The sequence below is a fragment of the Mollisia scopiformis genome (assembly GCF_001500285.1).
Source record: "Mollisia scopiformis unplaced genomic scaffold LY89scaffold_7, whole genome shotgun sequence".
Taxonomy (NCBI): domain Eukaryota; kingdom Fungi; phylum Ascomycota; class Leotiomycetes; order Helotiales; family Mollisiaceae; genus Mollisia; species Mollisia scopiformis.
The window spans coordinates 841,671-858,518 of record NW_017263587.1 but is presented as its reverse complement, the minus strand read 5'-3'; the positions used below and the strand labels follow the sequence as shown (position 1 = coordinate 858,518).

At 47.0% G+C, this 16,848-nt stretch overlaps 4 protein-coding genes across 4 annotated transcripts; all 4 read right to left on the bottom strand.

Annotated features, from left to right (window-relative positions):
* Positions 1-207: 207 nt before the first annotated feature.
* On the bottom strand, positions 208-1,320 carry LY89DRAFT_682764 (uncharacterized protein). Its single transcript, XM_018214564.1, has one exon. The coding sequence runs from the start codon at positions 891-893 to the stop codon at positions 357-359; it is 537 nt and encodes a 178-aa protein (XP_018074292.1). The 5' UTR covers positions 894-1,320; the 3' UTR covers positions 208-356.
* Positions 1,321-7,204: 5,884 nt separating this feature from the next.
* On the bottom strand, positions 7,205-9,865 carry LY89DRAFT_466638 (uncharacterized protein). Its single transcript, XM_018207722.1, has 4 exons — positions 9,843-9,865; positions 9,307-9,788; positions 7,986-9,249; positions 7,205-7,520 (listed from the first exon to the last, which is right to left on the bottom strand). The coding sequence occupies exons 2-4, from the start codon at positions 9,680-9,682 to the stop codon at positions 7,490-7,492; spliced, it is 1,671 nt and encodes a 556-aa protein (XP_018074291.1). The 5' UTR covers positions 9,683-9,788; positions 9,843-9,865; the 3' UTR covers positions 7,205-7,489.
* Positions 9,866-12,035: 2,170 nt separating this feature from the next.
* LY89DRAFT_716412 (polysaccharide deacetylase) lies at positions 12,036-13,699 on the bottom strand. Its single transcript, XM_018218265.1, has 3 exons — positions 13,258-13,699; positions 12,637-13,195; positions 12,036-12,587 (listed from the first exon to the last, which is right to left on the bottom strand). The coding sequence occupies exons 1-3, from the start codon at positions 13,426-13,428 to the stop codon at positions 12,226-12,228; spliced, it is 1,092 nt and encodes a 363-aa protein (XP_018074290.1). The 5' UTR covers positions 13,429-13,699; the 3' UTR covers positions 12,036-12,225.
* A 1,631-nt stretch (positions 13,700-15,330) lies between these two features.
* LY89DRAFT_641319 (cytidine deaminase-like protein) lies at positions 15,331-16,148 on the bottom strand (the record flags this gene model as incomplete). The annotated part of the gene is made up of 2 exons (XM_018211708.1): positions 15,819-16,148; positions 15,331-15,764 (listed from the first exon to the last, which is right to left on the bottom strand). Exons 1-2 carry the CDS (start codon positions 15,985-15,987, stop codon positions 15,331-15,333), a joined length of 603 nt encoding a protein of 200 aa, XP_018074289.1. The 5' UTR covers positions 15,988-16,148.
* Positions 16,149-16,848: the final 700 nt, after the last annotated feature.

The following is a 16,848-nucleotide window of genomic DNA, read 5'->3' as shown; positions in this document are numbered from 1 at the left end:
GGCCAACCTTGCACGCAAAAAAAGATACAAAGACTCCGATATCCAGCCAGTCAGACTGTGCAAGACAGGATGCGGGTCTGGGATGTGAAGAGGTGCTCAGGTTGTCCGGGTATCAGATGTTCGGTATGGAGATGGTCGACGGAGCATGATATGATACAAAGTCTCCTCCTCCCGCACTCACTCGTCAGTCAATTATATCTGCCCAGATCTGGACCCTGATCTCCATTTCCATTCACAGAGTATAAGCAAGTCACAGTCTGGAAGCTCTGGCCGACTCACGATCATACCACAGGCACACTGACTGACTGCACGCATTCTTTCCTTCTGTTCTGGTGGACTCACAATTGCATTCTTCCTCACGGACTCACGAGCTCACTGGGATCCTTCAACTCGTTCTTGGTCGTATAACGAACAGACTCACACGTATACTGCGCCCTGTTGTTTCTCCGATTCATGACTCCCCCTCGACTCTCTTCTTCTTCTTCTTCCTCTTCGTCTCTCCTACTAGCAAACGGACTCGCCATTGGATTTGGAATGCCTCCTTTTCCCTCTCCTCCTCTACAGTACCACCCATGAATTATGGCTGAAAACGCTTTTTGGCCCTTCACATCCAGACTGGCTAGCCAGTGGTTCAGGCCCGGCAACGCGGCCTCCCTTCTCGAATTTCCATGAATTATGGCTGAAAGGAGCAGACTAGTGACCGTTCCGACGCAGCCTGTATTGTAATCCAGACGGCAACGGCAACCAATTGAGGCCCAAAGGGGCATTTCTTTTCTGCCCAGTCTCAGCACACTATGCATCAGAATAGGCATAGCGTGATTCAAAGATCTGGAGTCGCATGGCAGCACGAGCACGAACAAGGAGCGTAAGCCCAGCATTCTATCATACTGCATTGTTCCGATGCTGATGGATATCTCCTAATTCCAGATTCTAAATCCGTACAACTTCTATGCAACGCTCCTAAAACTTCCACTTACACAAAATATTCTTCTCCTCCCACGCTGATGCCGACATAATATTTTTTTTTATCCGGCTAGAAGAAAAAGTAAACCCAAGACGATCAGATCACGGTGCTTGGCCTCCCGAGCCATGCTGGGACGACTCCTTCAAACGCGCTGGGACCAGGACCAGGACTGACCCCTTGTTTGTTCCTTGGGCGCCGCCGAACGATTTATTCCCCTCTTTCGTCCGACTTGCTGCAGACCCAGCGCACAACTCAAAGGGAGAAAAAAATCCAGAGAAACATTTCCCGCGAGAAGCAAACAAATACCCCACTCCATCATCAGAAAAGGGGGTTTTGTCTCTCTGGCCAGGATACGGACAACAGAGGCAAAATATCCTAGGGTGAGTCAAGATTCAAGCTGAGACTATGGATCAGACTACTAGCTTTGATCCCTCATGTTTTTGACTTTGACTTCTGTGGCACCTTCAAATCTTCAACAGCCAATACATTCCTGATGTACGGGAAGCCCATCCAAGAGCCTCCCATGCTTCATTCTCTGAGTCGCCCGACTTCTGCTGCGTCCGCTTCGAGAAATGTAGTCATGACCTGAATCGCCCATGAATCAATGGCCACAGAACGGAATCGGATGACAAAAATCGTAGAAGGTCTCTTGGAAGCTTCGAAACACTCGCCGTGTGCCAGTGCCACAATCAGCCGAAGGTTAGGCAGCCCTTTAGAACAACTCATCCCTATCTTTCGCTGTGTCGTGGGGCAGAGGCAAACCACTCAAATCACCTACTATGGAATACATCCAACCTCATACCACGAATTCGACTGCCGGCACAGCACACGCGAAAGCGAATCGGTCTCCTCCAGAGCCTGCTTGGCTGACTTTACGTTCAATAAAATCTTCTGAGTCATACTGACAACCATTTGTGCTTCGCCCTGCTGCCAGTGCCATTCCATTGCTCACTTGCGTCGGCAAATGCATGCAGTCAGTTCAGTACAGTACGTATCTGCAAGTTCCAGTCCCAACGCGGTCGCTACTCCTGAATCAAGTAATCAAATAATTTTTATTCGAGAAACAAAATCCGTCAGCGTCTGCTCGCTCAGATGCGGCGCAATGCGCATCCAAACCCCCAAAATACGGGCTCCCGTGAGGCGTTCTGCTCGTGCAGACGGATTGCACCCGATCCCACCTGCACCGTGACGACAGGATCCTTCCCTTCTCTGCAGCCCAAGGCCCCCAACCAACGATCCTCAACCAACATACAGAACGAACGAACAAAAGATCCTTAACTCCGTCCCACCACATCCCCCGAAAAATAAAGAAAGAACCCGCCTTGCAGGCTTCCATCATATTTCTAGAAAATCTCGCCACTTTCTCCCGGCGTTACACAGTCCTGTAACTTCGGATGGTCGCTCTTCCAGTGATATAACTCCTACAGTACTTACTTCTAGATATAATATCAAGTCCACTATCAACCACTTTCCAGAAACCCGAAAAATCTTGAAGCAACCCCCAGCAAAACCTGTGGTGGAAATTACTTCTTCCATCCTTCCCACCCTTCCAGAAGAAGCCCCCGAACGAGCGCAGCTCCTCGCCTAATAGGGCAGCGCAAGCGAAATGTCTTGCATCTGATCGCCAACATTCCATTCCGCTGCTGCGGGTGAGAAGAGCCTCATGGTAGGTCGGTGTGGATTCATATGTGTGCTTGCATTTTTTCGTTGAATGTCTTTCTTGCTAGAGAAGAAGAAGAAGAAGAAGAAGAAACATTCTCTTACGTGCTAGATGGTATAGATACTTATTCTGCTGTTGTTCATGCAAGCCACCGAGCGGTGTGCGAGGTCCCGAACCCCCTTTTTTATGTCTGGTTTTTATGGTGGGTTTTGGGTGAGGATGGGTGAGGGTGAAGGTTTTGTGATGGGTGGTTTACGATGTGTAACAAAAGTTGGGCTTGCGTTGTGGAGTTTTTCTATCATCGTGCTTTCTGACGTTTATGTTGTGGAGGGATGCTCCTCACTCTGCTTGCTGCTTTTCTTGCTCTGAAAATATCAGGCCGAGAAAGGTCAGCTTTCTTCTGTGAAGTATCTTCGTTGCATGTCAGTCTCTCAATGCTACCATTCTTACTATTTGCAGGAGGCATCACATATCTGGACTCTGGGAACGGATTCATGCTGTGACAGCTTCTCGAGCGAGCAAGCTAGCCGCGCTCTCTGGATCCGCACCAAAATCTATGGATGCATTAAAATCCGAGAGGGCTTGACCAGAGTCAAGAAACTTAATTGGAGTTCCAGATATGCTGCAGAAGTTCTCACCTGGCACTAAAGACGAAAATCAGTTCGCCTACCAAACATTCTTTTCATGTCCCACCTGGAGCAAGACTCGATTTCAACTCCATCATACCATATTTCTTCCAACATCACACAGAAACATACACAATGAAGCAGACGTCGAAGAGATTCCCATTCCCTTCCAAGCACACACCCCCATTTAATCACTTAAAATCTCGACCACACATGTCAATCCTACATGCAATAATTTACGTTCATGTCATCACGTTCTACCAAGGCAAGAGAAGTTTGGGACCGGCCTCCTTTTTTTGTCTGGAGCCGAAGCCGAGCCCCACCATCCGAAGTCTAGAACCATGGTATGTATCTATGTCAAAGTCATCGAGTTTGGGTGTGACTTCACCACTTTACTTCGCAATGTGGAGAGTTTGCTTTATCGTGGGTTGGGTATGATTTGTTGTGGGGAGAAGTGCTTGGACTTTGTATCCACTCCTTCCTTCACAAGTTTTCAGGGTCTTCTCTTCCAGAACAGTACCCGTCGCCTTCCTTTGTCTACGGGTGTCCTTATTGCACTTCAGAAATATTTGGCCTTGTTACTTTTTTCAAATATTTTCGAGATGTGGTTATTCAATTTGAGATTTGCTCTGTACTCGATCCTCGTAACAAATGCAACAATCTGTTCTCTAGACAAGTGCATAGCATATTTGAAGACTTGATCTGGTCGTGTACTTTCTACTTCTGGACAGAACTTTCAAAGCAATATCCTCCCATTCGAATTCACTCCATACTCAATCCTTGTCACAAATGCATCTTGATATAATTCACTTATTTACCATCCTGTTCCTGACCTCCCTCCACAGAAGATGGGCTTCCTCAGCTACTATAAATTAACCCACCTAGTAGCCAGATCAACTTTCTCTCCTTGCATATTGCAAACCACAATGCAATACAGCATCCGCTGCGGTTGCCCAGTCTCTCGGGTACAGCGTCATTCTAGAGAACCAACTCCACCAGAAACCTGTTCCTGGGGGAAATTCCTCTCGCCCAGCAAACATTGTTTTCGTCACGGATCTTCTGCTGTCAAGTACCAGATTGGTGTCAACATTACCCATTTCAATTTCTATTATAAGCTGAGAGTTGCTTCCAAAATTTAAGCAGTAACGGTCTTGGCGATGAAGTTTCTGAGTTGGTAATGGGCCCTGGAAGGATGGGAGATCAAAGGCTTTTCCTGTATGTGTAGCCATAGATCCAAGGAAATCAAGTATGAAAATAGCTTATAGGTCAGTAAATTCGTCTGAGATTTCTTGCTCCATATCAATAAAGAAATACAAAGCTCAGCTTAAAACCCAAGAATGCACCCGCCCCCGCAAGAGCTCTACCCGGGTGCACCCGGCAGCTCTGTACCCGGCTACAGTCCGGGTTTGGGCACACCCGGCGACAAGTATGGCTATTGTATCGGGTGTAGATTTGTTTAAGAGATCTTGCTCCATATCAATAGGCTTCGGAAGTTGACGTGCCATCTTGAAGTGGAAGAGTGTGTTGAAGGCAGGAGTAAGAAGGTTGAGAAACGACATATTTATAGACGTCTTTGGCTCTGAAATTTTCTCGTGATTTGCTTCATTATTCACGCTTTTTTGGCGATTGAATAGATACGAGTTGTTTCTTGCTCCATATTAATAGGCTTCGGAAGTCGTTGCGCCATTTTGAAATGAAGGGCAAAGGAGTGTGTTGAAGGTAAGAATAAACAAGTTAAGTGAACGAAATAGTTGCAAATATCTTTAGCTTCAAATCTTCCCGTGGTTTACTCTGCCATTCACGCATTTTCTGCCGTTGAATAGATATGAGCGTTTTCTTGTCATGGAAACCTTTCGAGTTGAGATCTTGGTGTTCAGAATTCACGTATCTTCAGCGCATTGGACAAGGAAGTCGTGTCTCCCATTGTGGACGCTTCTGCTGCATATAACGATTCACCCGAATTAGACGCTTGATCGAAGCAGGATTTTCTTGCGAATCTAGGCGCCTCAGGCGATAATATATTTTTCTCGTGGGCAGGAGATCTATAAATCGCGGGGTCGCTTCACAGAAGATTGCAGCAACTCCGAGCATCGCACACCAATTCATCACGGCTCAACCCGTTTCGGTGCAGTGTTAAAGTGAGGGATTTTCTGAGTGGGTAGATTGTCATTTGTTTGCCAGGAAAGGTTTGTTGTCTGGGTGGTGGATGTATTGATAGTGGAGCGGGGGTTGGCCATGGAAAAGAAGTTGGCAACAGGAAGGGAGTTGACAACAACAAGCAGTTGACAATTGAAGGTTCATCTAAGGGGATGGATGGGAGGAGGAGGAGTGAATGTAATGTCTTCACCAATAGCCAACTTGTCCTTGGGTTTTGTGATCGAAAAGTGAATTGCAACGGCCTGGCGGGGGAAGTAAAGGGAGGAAGGGTATATAACACCACACCCAAAACCAGAAGTAAGTGAATCCACAAACCCACCAAAACAGATAGATTTTGTGAGTTTATTAAAGTGAATTTTTTGACGGCAAAATCGTTTGACTTGAAGCAAAATATATAAATACCCCCCTCACGGCCTTCCTTTCTCTAAATTATCCACAAAAGAAAGCAAAGAAGAGGTATCTGGCGGGAGTACCGCCGTCTTGCATTTCCAAGATCTCTGCTTCACCATCTAATAGTCTAATGAAATGACAACAAACAAATACTTGACAATAGGACTAACCCTTTATCTCAACATCCACAACGCCAAAAAAATAAGGATCGAAATATTACCCGGCATGGCCTGGGAAACGAGCAAGAGTAGCGGTGGTTTATATAGATTTTCAAGAGAGAGAGCGGTACTCGATAATAAGAGTGAATGATTGATTAAAAGCAGACACTCGACAAGGAATTGTGAATAACTGCTAAGAGGGGATGCTCGATAAGTAAGTGCAAGTGATTGTTTGAGAGTGAATTGTTGAGGGATGCTCGATAGGGAATCGTGAATGTTTGTTTGGATTGAGGATAACTCAGCCGGGCACAAACTCTCGGAATGAATAGCATGTGTGACATCCACCTGAACTTTCACAGACTCAAATCCGCGCTACTTCGGACGCTCGTACGAATATTGGGACAACCTCCTTGTATAGTCGTAATATCCATGTATCATACGAGCTGGTGGCTCGGAGGATGTGCCAATCTTGTCGCGTATGAATAGCTCTTGGATGAGATGTCTAAAGAATCCCGTGGCTAAAGTGTATGTGCACTTGGGATAATTAGTGTGGACGAGAAAGTACGTGAACATTTTGGTATTGGACGCCAATTGACTAAGATGACAACAAACAAAAATCTCAACAACAAAACTAGCTACCCACCTTATCCTACCTACCTACCCCGAATAGAATACGAGGATAGTTTAGCATGACTTGAGAAACAACGAAGATTGAAGCTCGCCAAAAATACTCTGTAGAAGTCAGACATCAGAACCATCAAGCACTGGGCAGTCTGTCTTCGGCCTATCTGTGATGTTATTTGGATACCATTCCAAGCAGAAAAACCTCTCTTTTATCGTCACTAGCGTGCTTTGGGAAACTTGGTTGGCTGCTGACCGATGAGTTTGGGTGAATGGGACTGTAGTGGGATAAACGGAGAGAGAGGTGAAGATTTGTGCTTGCTTGCCTGCCTTGAAGTGGATGTTCACTCTAGCCAAAGTCGGGAAAAGTCGTGAAGTCAAGGTACTTCTTCTAAAATGCTGAAGTAGGACCTCGAGACCAGACGCTTCGACACGTTCAAAGTTGGGATCTAATCTAGTCAGTCATGGCCCCAAGCAGTCTTAACTTACCTCAGCACCCGAACCTTACTTGACCTGGGCATTAATTTCGAGAACCCTCTTGACTTATCATGGGTAAAGCCATAAATCCAAGAAACCAGCATAAGAATTAACAAGAACACTGGAAATATTGATAACAGAACTTTAAATCGTTATGACCAACTGGATTGCCATACATACACTGCCCGACCCGACACCTTTGCTTCCTGAGCCATAGCCCTCGAAGGCGCTCCGGAACGCCAATTATCCCACCATGTCAAATTTCGCTCCCAGCTCCAGACCTGCCAAGATGCATCGAATACCCCGAACCCAAATGCAATAGACGCTAATGCTACCATAACAGATTCCCATTTATCCAGATCTCGAGTTGGTGGAGATTCAATATATACGCAAGTAGAATGCATCCGATGAGGACGAACAGACTAAGGCCGGCTAGTCACACGACGGTGCATCCAGAGCTCTGACTGCTGTGCAGGAAGAGGAAATGTCAGCAGTTGCTCTAAATAAGAGCTCTCGCTCCTGCCCCAGAAATGTCTTCGTCCCCGTTTGGCACACATCGTCGAGTGCTCGGTCTCTGCCCTAATATCTCCTCTGTTTCAATCATTCTCCATGTCAAAGTCTGCAACTTCGTTGTCTTCAAGTTGAGGCTGAGGGCATGTTTAGATCTCTCTCGGATCTGTCTGTTGTTGGATGAAGACTAGGTCAAAGATTCAACATGACTACAAAGGACAACCTGCTCCCATGCAGCTTGAACCGAGCACTACTTCCAAATCTTCCTTTCAAGCAACCCATCCAGATCTCGCAACTAATTCCAAAAAGACATAAAAAGGAGTATAGGTATCCACATCCTGGCAATTCATGGATAGGACACCGGCACTACCGGCAGGGAAGATGGAGATCAACCGCCTCGATATTTATGACGGGGAACATACCATCTTTGTTTTTCAATCACCCTCGCCCACAATGCGCAGATCTTGAGCCGTTCCCGAACACTTGACGTGTGCAACAATCGATACTTTTCTGTTTCCGACAGAGGGAGGACGTTGGCGAACCACCATGGAAATATTGCTGGATCCTCGGGTGGTGGCCCGTACACCGCATATACTCTACTGTGGAGCCACGGAGCAGATTCGCCCTCCATCTTCTTGACAAAAGCGTAACATATGTCGAAGAGGGATTGAGTTGGTGTGACGTGCAATTCGGCTCTGTCGCTGGCAACGGTGGCTGCTTTATCAGCCTGGGATCCTTGGCTAGTAACAAGATGATGTGGGGGTGCGTTGAACACGGCTTGTGCGGAGAATGGTCGTTGTGGAGGTGCGCTGGTTGTTTCTTGAATCTCCAATGCTTCTTCCTCTGCAATGGATATGTCATCTATCCTCACGATATTTCCAACCGTGTATCCGTCTTTAATGCCATATTTCAGAACTCTAAATTTCGAGACACCCTTTGTCTCCAGAAGACTTCGGCCATCGGGTAACCTTTGTATGCTCTCGATCTCTAGCAGGGTCCCGTACTGGTAGAAATGTACTGGTCCGAGGTGACCTTGAGGTTCTCGTTGAGGATTATGCAGTAACATACCAAATCTGCCGTCGGTCTGTAGCGCGCGCTCGATCATGAGTCGGTAACGGGGTTCGAAGACGTGTAGAAACGTAGGCATTGCCGGGAAAGAGAGCGTACAGACAAATAGAGGGGTGCTCAGGTCTGATTTGGGAAGTTCCTCATCCAGTGATGATATATCCGCCCGTAGAGCCATGGCTTCTGGGAAAAGACCAGATGCGATCCTAGCAAGAGGTAGATTGATAGGAGGATTCTTCGACCGGATAGTAGGAGCAAGGACTTGAGTCGTTCTGCATGTCGGACATGACAGGGAATTTTCTAGTACTGATTGTATACAATTCCTGCAGAAAGTGTGCCCGCATGTAGTGGTGTGTGGCTCCAAGTACACATTCCGGCATATGAAGCAATCCAACTCTTCCCTTATAGCCTCTTTCATGTGTTCCAAAAGTGTAGAGTCTAGATCTATAGACCTCGCGTTGGTTGGTGACATCGGTATGTATGTAATTTCTGACTCGTATGCGAGCTCTCCCATCTCTGCCAACGTATAGGTTGCGCTCAGTCTCCCACCAGGCAATGTTCGAGACCGAATTTCATTGCCTTTCAAAGAAGGTATTCCGGCCATTGCCCAACTGTCCTGCTCTTCGACGATGGTAAGAACTTCGGAGGCTTCAGGGGTGATCCTGCATTCGTTGATACCTTTTTTGACTGTCTCCGTGATTGCTTTCAGCACATAATCCGTCCCACAGTCTCCAAGAACATGATCACCCCCACATCCCGGCACTGGACACTTGAACCCTTGCAAACGATGCTGGGGATATGAGATATTTTGTCGTGTGTGTGTCTCCGTTGGCATACATTTCCTGCATATTGCATTGCCGCATGGCAGAGCGACAGGCTGTACCAAAGGATATGAGCAATTTGGACATTGTATCAATCTCACAACCCGTCGCGCGTCTCTCGTGGCGTCCAGAGGACCATCTTCGTAGGGGATATCTGAGCTCAGCGATTCGTTGACCTTGCCAATTGTTGATCGGTTCGGAACAGCAGTGTTGTTGAGGGGAAGTGAGGACATCAAAGGCGGTTGGACAGGCTGATACGCTGTCACTCCTCCTGAATCGTTTTCTGTATGGATGAGGGGACCGGCCCACGGGCTCGAAGTGCTCGCTGAAGTTGCCAGTGTATCTGCCAGCTTGTCAAGAAGGAGATGGGCGGGAGGAAAATCTGATACGTATATGTGCGGGTATCGTATTGGCAACGCGGATGACCAGATCGTGTACGCAAGGAAAGGAAAATGGACATGGAGCGATTTTAAGAAGACATTAAATCAGAAGTTAATCATGGCATATGGTGGATGGTGTATTGAAAGAGGTCATTAAAGAAAGGCTTCAAAAAGCATCGGATGCAAATGCCGTCAGCAAGCGCGGGTAGTCATGGTCGAAATGGAAGCGGTGGGAAGTGGAAGGGGAAGTGAAGTCCGAGAGACTGGTCAATGATGTCTCGAACGCCACACATGCGACGACCTTGATAAAGTGGGGCGCAGACCGTTTGGGAGTATCCATCGAGATCAACCTGCACCCACGAACACTCAAAAATGATTCTTTTTTATTTATTTTACACCAGCCCTTCTACAATTTCTCTAATTCGATGAACAACTCTCTACATTTTTCATAGCTCACATCTGATCCACATGCATCACCATCAACGTCCCCTGTACAGTTACATGTCAACCCCTCCTCGTTCCTGTCCATCAGCTGGCACCCCTCCCACCGCACGCTCTCACACATACAACAGTCGCATTCGTACTCGATTTGATAATCAAGGCCGAATGGAGCGAAGACGAATCATGTACGTACATTATATAGTATGTCGTTCTCGTTAATGCTTCAAGGTGATTTGTTAAAATACGGAATGCAAACGCAACGATCCTCTCCCATGGCAAGATCGTGAGTAACAAGAGAGATCGCAGCCATCGAAGCTTGACCACAAAATGGTGTCCGCTGCTAAGATGTTAGGGCAGAGCAGCCTCCAGATATCTCAGCCACATCCGATTAATAGTGGGTTGCAATATATCATCATGTGACTGAGCTTGCTTCTCTTTCTAACGAGTTTTCTATTTACTTATCCACGAAACTTATGCAAGAAATCAAGCGATTGAACATTAGGACGTTAAGAGGGGACACCTGTTAACCCCATCATGCACATCACTCTCTCTAGCATATGTCAATATCAGATTGTCACAACACCACTTTTTTCTCTCGCTTCACATGAAGCCGTCATCGATTCCCCCTTTCTTCTAGCAGCCGCTTCTGATTCGTCACAGTCAACCTTCTCTTGATGTTCTACATCTCGGTCCCGCAAACCAGGAAATCTCCATTCCGGACGTAGGTTGCATAAGCTCAGCTTTTCTGGAAATCTACCGACGCCGACTAGAGTCTAATGAACCAAGACTCAAATCAAGACTCAACCCAATACCGGAGATTCCTCCGCTTCCGACGACGATCTGTGGCGGTGCGTACTGTCTATATTTTCCTATCCGGGACTGGTCTTTCTCCAGATTCTAGCTGTCACGGCATTCTTTCCCCTGCTCTCGTATCATATCAGATCCGGGCTAGACACGCGGATGGCGGATGCCCGTCGTTCGGTGCTCGCCGGCTCTTCGTCAGCCAGATTTAGTCTGCCTGCTGATAGGACAACAGGACACTGAACTGGTATCTGCCAATTTCAGCATATGGGGTTTGTTAACCAGCAATCATTGAGCGAGGAGACAAAGCGAGTTAGTTCCTGAGTTCGAGCAAAGTAGACGACTACTATGCTTACTGCCACTAACCTCCGGTACCATTCGGAATACGGGCGAAGCCAGTGTCAACAACGCATGGCAATGGCTACCACTTGTCTTCTTCCTAGCCGGGCAAGTTGCAACCTCTCCAAGTAGCAAGACCTCAATTGCAATTCCGAACTCATTCCATGGTTTGAACCACCGTCACTTATTAGTTACCTAAATCACGCAGCTTTGGTTTTTACTCTTTTCTTTCATCTGGTGCTTTCACCCAAGGCTGGGCTTTTTTTCTCCGCTAGATACGAGCTAATCAAGATTTTTTACTTCCCGCTTTGCCTACTACATGATACTATCAAGATTAGCCTCACATTGAAGCGAAGAAAGATATCAAGTAATGGAGTAGTAGCTTGGCGAAAGAAGAAGCTTCCTTTAAAAACTCCCCCCCTACCCCACGCTCTCATCAAAACATCCATTGATGTCTGAAGAAGATAGGAATCCCACTTGCAACTTGACAGAATGCCAATTCAATGGGATGTCAGGCTTATAGCAAATATGCAACGAAAGTCTCACGGTCTAGCAGCGCTTCGGACATCCGAACAGCGCACCATGCAGCATTGAACAAGAACTTTCCTGAAACAAACCGGACTTTCTTCAGACGCCGCACAGTGAAGGCTTTCTCATTTGGAAAGTGGCTAGCTATCCACCTGAGGCGTAGTAAATTTTCCTTCGCAGTCCGAAGAACTAAAAATATGCAAAACTCATTTTCAAGGTTTTTTAAAGCTTCCAAAACATTATACAACCAACATGAACACATACCCCATTCCCACCCTTTTCCATACTCAAACAGGAACGTCCTTATGTGCTGGCCACGCATTAATCGTATTCTTCGCCTCCGCCCTCTTTACACCTGGCGCCAAGTGTCCTCGCTGATACGGGAATTTCTTCCTAAAATGCTCTGCAATTTGCGTCCTGGTAGCAACCCAAACACCCTCATGACCGTTGATATATTTAACAATCTTCTTCAAGGCTCCGAAACGACCTGGCTTGCCGATACAACGACAATGAAGAGCAATAGTCATCATCTTAGGCGAACCTTCGCAGCCCTCCTCATACAGTGTATCGAAAGCTGACTTCACATGATCGTGGAAATCTGTTGGTGATCCAAATCCAGTTGGGACATTGAACTTGTAGTCGTTGCAATCTGTTTCCTCTCATCAGCACTGTCTCTCCCCCACTACCAAAGGACATACCATAAGAATAAGGAAGCATCAACATGCCCTCCGGCTTCTCGACATCCTTCTCCGCAGGAACATCAACCCAATACGGCAAATCATCCGCATAAGAATCCGCCTCCCACAGCAACGGGATCCCCATCTCCTTATACACATCCCACACCAGAGCATGTGACCTACTCGACAATCGCCCATAATACCACCCCTTCGGCGGCTCCCCGCAAATCTTCGCAATGGTCTCAATCTCCTTCTTGATATACGCCTTCTCCTTCTCCGGCGGCATGTCCGCGTAGTCGATCCAGCGATACGCGTGGGATGCTACATCGTGGCCGTTCTTCACAGACGAGATGCCCACGGAGGGGTTGTCTTCGATGGCTTTTCCCACTGCGTAGAGCGTGTATTTGTAGTTGTAGTTGTTGAAGAGGCGGAAGAGGCGCCAGACGCCCGAGCGGGAGCCGTAGTCATATTCTGATTCGATGTTTACGGCGCGTTCTTGGACTTTGGGCGTCCCGCCTGGGGCTTCCCAGAGGTGGGTTTCTGAGTGCATGTCGCCATTTAGGACTGTGTGTTCGGCGCCCTAGGGTGGGAGTTAGTGGGAGGAAGCGGGGAGGGGACGGAATTGGAGGAGGGAAAGCTTGCCTCTTCGTAATTGATCACGAATGACACTGCAATCTTTGCTCCATTGGGCCATTGAGGATTGAATGATTCCTCGCCATACCCAACCAGATCTCGAGGGAAATCATAATGATCATCCCACTCAAAAGGCTTCACTTTGAGAGCTTCGGCCGAGAGACCATACGGAGTAGACATCTTGAAAATCAAAAAACAGTGCAATTGATCTTGTACAGTGAAGAGAAAATAGAAGAAAAGAAGGAGAGCTTAAATATGCATTCACAGGAACAGAAGCTTAGAGCTACATCACCTCATTAAACATCTCCACATGAGCAGTTTCGTGGACGAGAGCTCCAGGGTCTCGGGCATGAAGCTTCCTGATAAGAAGGCCGCGGGGTAGCTGTCACCAATGGAGGGGCAGGAATTGGGTTATCGGGGCTGATAAGAGTGTTGATTGTCGTTGTTCCGATAGATGTCCCCACTCTTGAAGAGAAGGTTTCGCCGCGCTCTTGGTAGTAAGCTGGGAGACTAACAAGTTCCCTCGCTTAAAGTCAAAATGACTCCAAAAGAATCATGAAAAACTTTAACAAAACATTAACAGCTCATCATGATGAGACGGGTCATGATGAACTGCTTAGTACAAGGGCGAACCATTGTTTATCCTTAGCGGCCTCTTTTCGGTACGGGTGTTAACCATTCCTAATCCGGCCTTGCTTTGTTTTGAGCGGATTACTATCTCTTAAATCTTTATGCTCTAACTCGGCTGCTAATTCTTGGAGTAAGAAATCCTTATTTAAATCTATATGGGAGTTAGCTAGAGCTAAGCCGAAAGTAGAGGGAGCAAGCGAGCTACCTACGTAGGACGAGTGATGGTGAATGTAGCAGCCTTGGTCTATCTCCTCGCGGAGCTGTGCTTCTTGGTGCAAAGTCGAGCAAAGTCAAGGACTTTGTGATGATGTGGATTCTTAGATTCATGGTATTTTATGAATTCCAGAGAATTTTGAGTTTCTTTCGTTGTGTTTGTCGTTGCATTACAGCCGCTCCATTTAATATGCGAGCACTTCAAGCGGAGGCGACTCATCTTCCTAGTTTCCAATAACAGCTTTATAGCATTTCGTAAAACTGTCAACCATAGGACGTGTAGTCGAGACGTGGATCATTGACGCTATCGTGTCAACCTCCCCTTCATGTACAGACATTGAAAGCTCAGATGCTCTGCCATGTTAATGTCGACGAAACGAATTGCGTCTTGATATTCCACGAATGTTCTCGAATTACGATCACAAATTATTCATTATAGAATGATGTTGACCAGAGATCATTCCCATTCTTTAAAACAGGCTGTAGAGGTTATCTTTACTTACCTCACTTTTCAGAAGCAATTGAGGACAAGCTGCTGTCTCGTGAATGTCCTTCATAGATCCAAACTTCCAATGTACATTTCCATCCTTGATGACGACCGAATCCCACATTCATAGAAACACATGTACACATGAAATAGATTCCTTGCTCATGCCACTTCAACGATCGTAAGCTAGCCTCTAGTGGATTCTGAAGGCTGCTTGACTTTCCGTTTGAATTTTCCAGCAATTTCCTTGGAAGAACACTAAAGTCAAAGTCAAGAAGAGAGCTAAGAGCAAGAAGCGAGACGACTGACTGTCCGACAAACTTGGGAATATTCGAATCCGACTCGCATTCTGTCTACATTTGGCTTTGGCATTTCGGCTTTTCCGAAGATTCATCACCTAGCAGCAATTGTTGGCCATATCACGCAGAGGGACTTTGAATCTGCTTGGCGCATTGCATACATACTGCACAGAATTTGCAGATGAAGGTCTGGCACCAATTTCGTAGAGCAATCACATCAGCTTCCTAGCTAAGCTATGAAGACCCTGACTCATATACAATAACCGTCACTATAAAAGCGTTGCTTTCTTTTAATACTGCACCCATCCTGAGATGTGAAATACCTCATCACCTGTATTTTGTAAACCTTATCAAAAGATCTCTAGACTCCCTTTTCCCAATACCCGATATCGGTAAAAAGAACCACATACTTCCTTCCAGACAGATAACTTAGCCTTTCGGCTTTCCTCAACATCACAACTCACTCCTACCCCTCCCCTCCTCCTCCACCGGCTCACACAACCCCTTCCCCCCTTTCCTCTCACACCCCCTCGGACACCTCACCCCCTCATCAAACTGCCACTCAAACCACGCATCCGTCTCATTCCTCAACACACCCCCAAGCAACCTCGTCGCGCCCGGCAGAGCCCCCGCCTCCGAAAATACATCCGACGACGAAAGCGTGATCTGAGACCACCCTTTCTCAATCAAATGCCCGATACTGGTCCCGAAAACACACTCTTTGAAGCCCGACCACCGGATCGCGGACGCGCACATGGGGCACGGCTCGGCGTTCGTGTAGAGCGTTAGCTGGTGGAAGGCTGATAGGGCGGCTTTGGGGGTGAGTTTGTAGGGTCCTGATGGGTCCGTGAGGATTTTGGTGCAGTTGTTTATCCCGGATATTTCTCCTGGGAAAGATTGTTAGCTTTTGCTGTGATGGCTGGGAGAGGAGAGTCGGGTACCATGTAAAGTTGGGTTGCCTTCTTGTATGTTCTGGTTCACGCTATAGCAGATTAATTGGCCGTGAGGAAATTCGGGCGAGGTTGCGGTGTGGTTTACGATTACGGTGCCGAAGGGGGCGAAGGGACATGGTGAGGAGAGTTCGGGGAGGGCGGCGTTGGCTTTTCGCATCCAGTGTGCGCGGGTCTCGAATGGAATGGTGTCTGTTTCGACGGAGAGGTGATATTGCGATTCATGATTGTGTTTTTGGTGAGCGGATGAGCCGTGAGTGAGTGAGGTGGATGAGGAAGAGAAGCACGAGGCTGAGGATGGAGAGTGGGTACAGCATGGTGAGAAGTAAAATCACATTAATGGAAGGAACTTCATTATTCGGAAAGACTGGAATTGCTTTGAATCTATATCGAACACGAAAATATCTTCAATCCAAACATATTTGCATTATGACCCCTCATTGCCCCTCATCGTTATGTCATTCTTATCATTCCGCATTGGTCATCGATAAGCAAATCTTCTCAGCCTTGTCTCTAGCCTTGCAGCAGCCACAACCAGCCCTGAGGCTCATCAGTGCTAAGTTCTCTTTACTTAAAGTTCTGACCTCCTACATCTTCGTGACATGTCCAAAGTCATGATATATAATCCCAAACCAACAAGATCAATAATCGTGAAAAGGCTCCAACCATGACTCGCCACCGCGGCGCAAGGATCTTCGGACGGGCATCCGATGAGCTTCCATCGGAACTGCCAGCGATAAGGCTGTTATCAATCAACACTATGCAGCCCACTTCTGGAATGGAAGCAGCGCCAAAGCTTTACGAACTCTGATCCTGGCCGATTTGGAGCGAGACATGGAGAAACCAGTCAATAGCCGGAGAGGGTTTTCTGAATTAGATTGGGTGCAAGATACGATAGCCATTGGATGCCAGGTACGTGAGGTATTGGGCGCATGGGTACGATTCCCAGATAATGGGGAAATGCGCTTGATAAGCAGTTCACAAGTCTTCAGGTACCTACTTACTTTGACTTCTATATTTA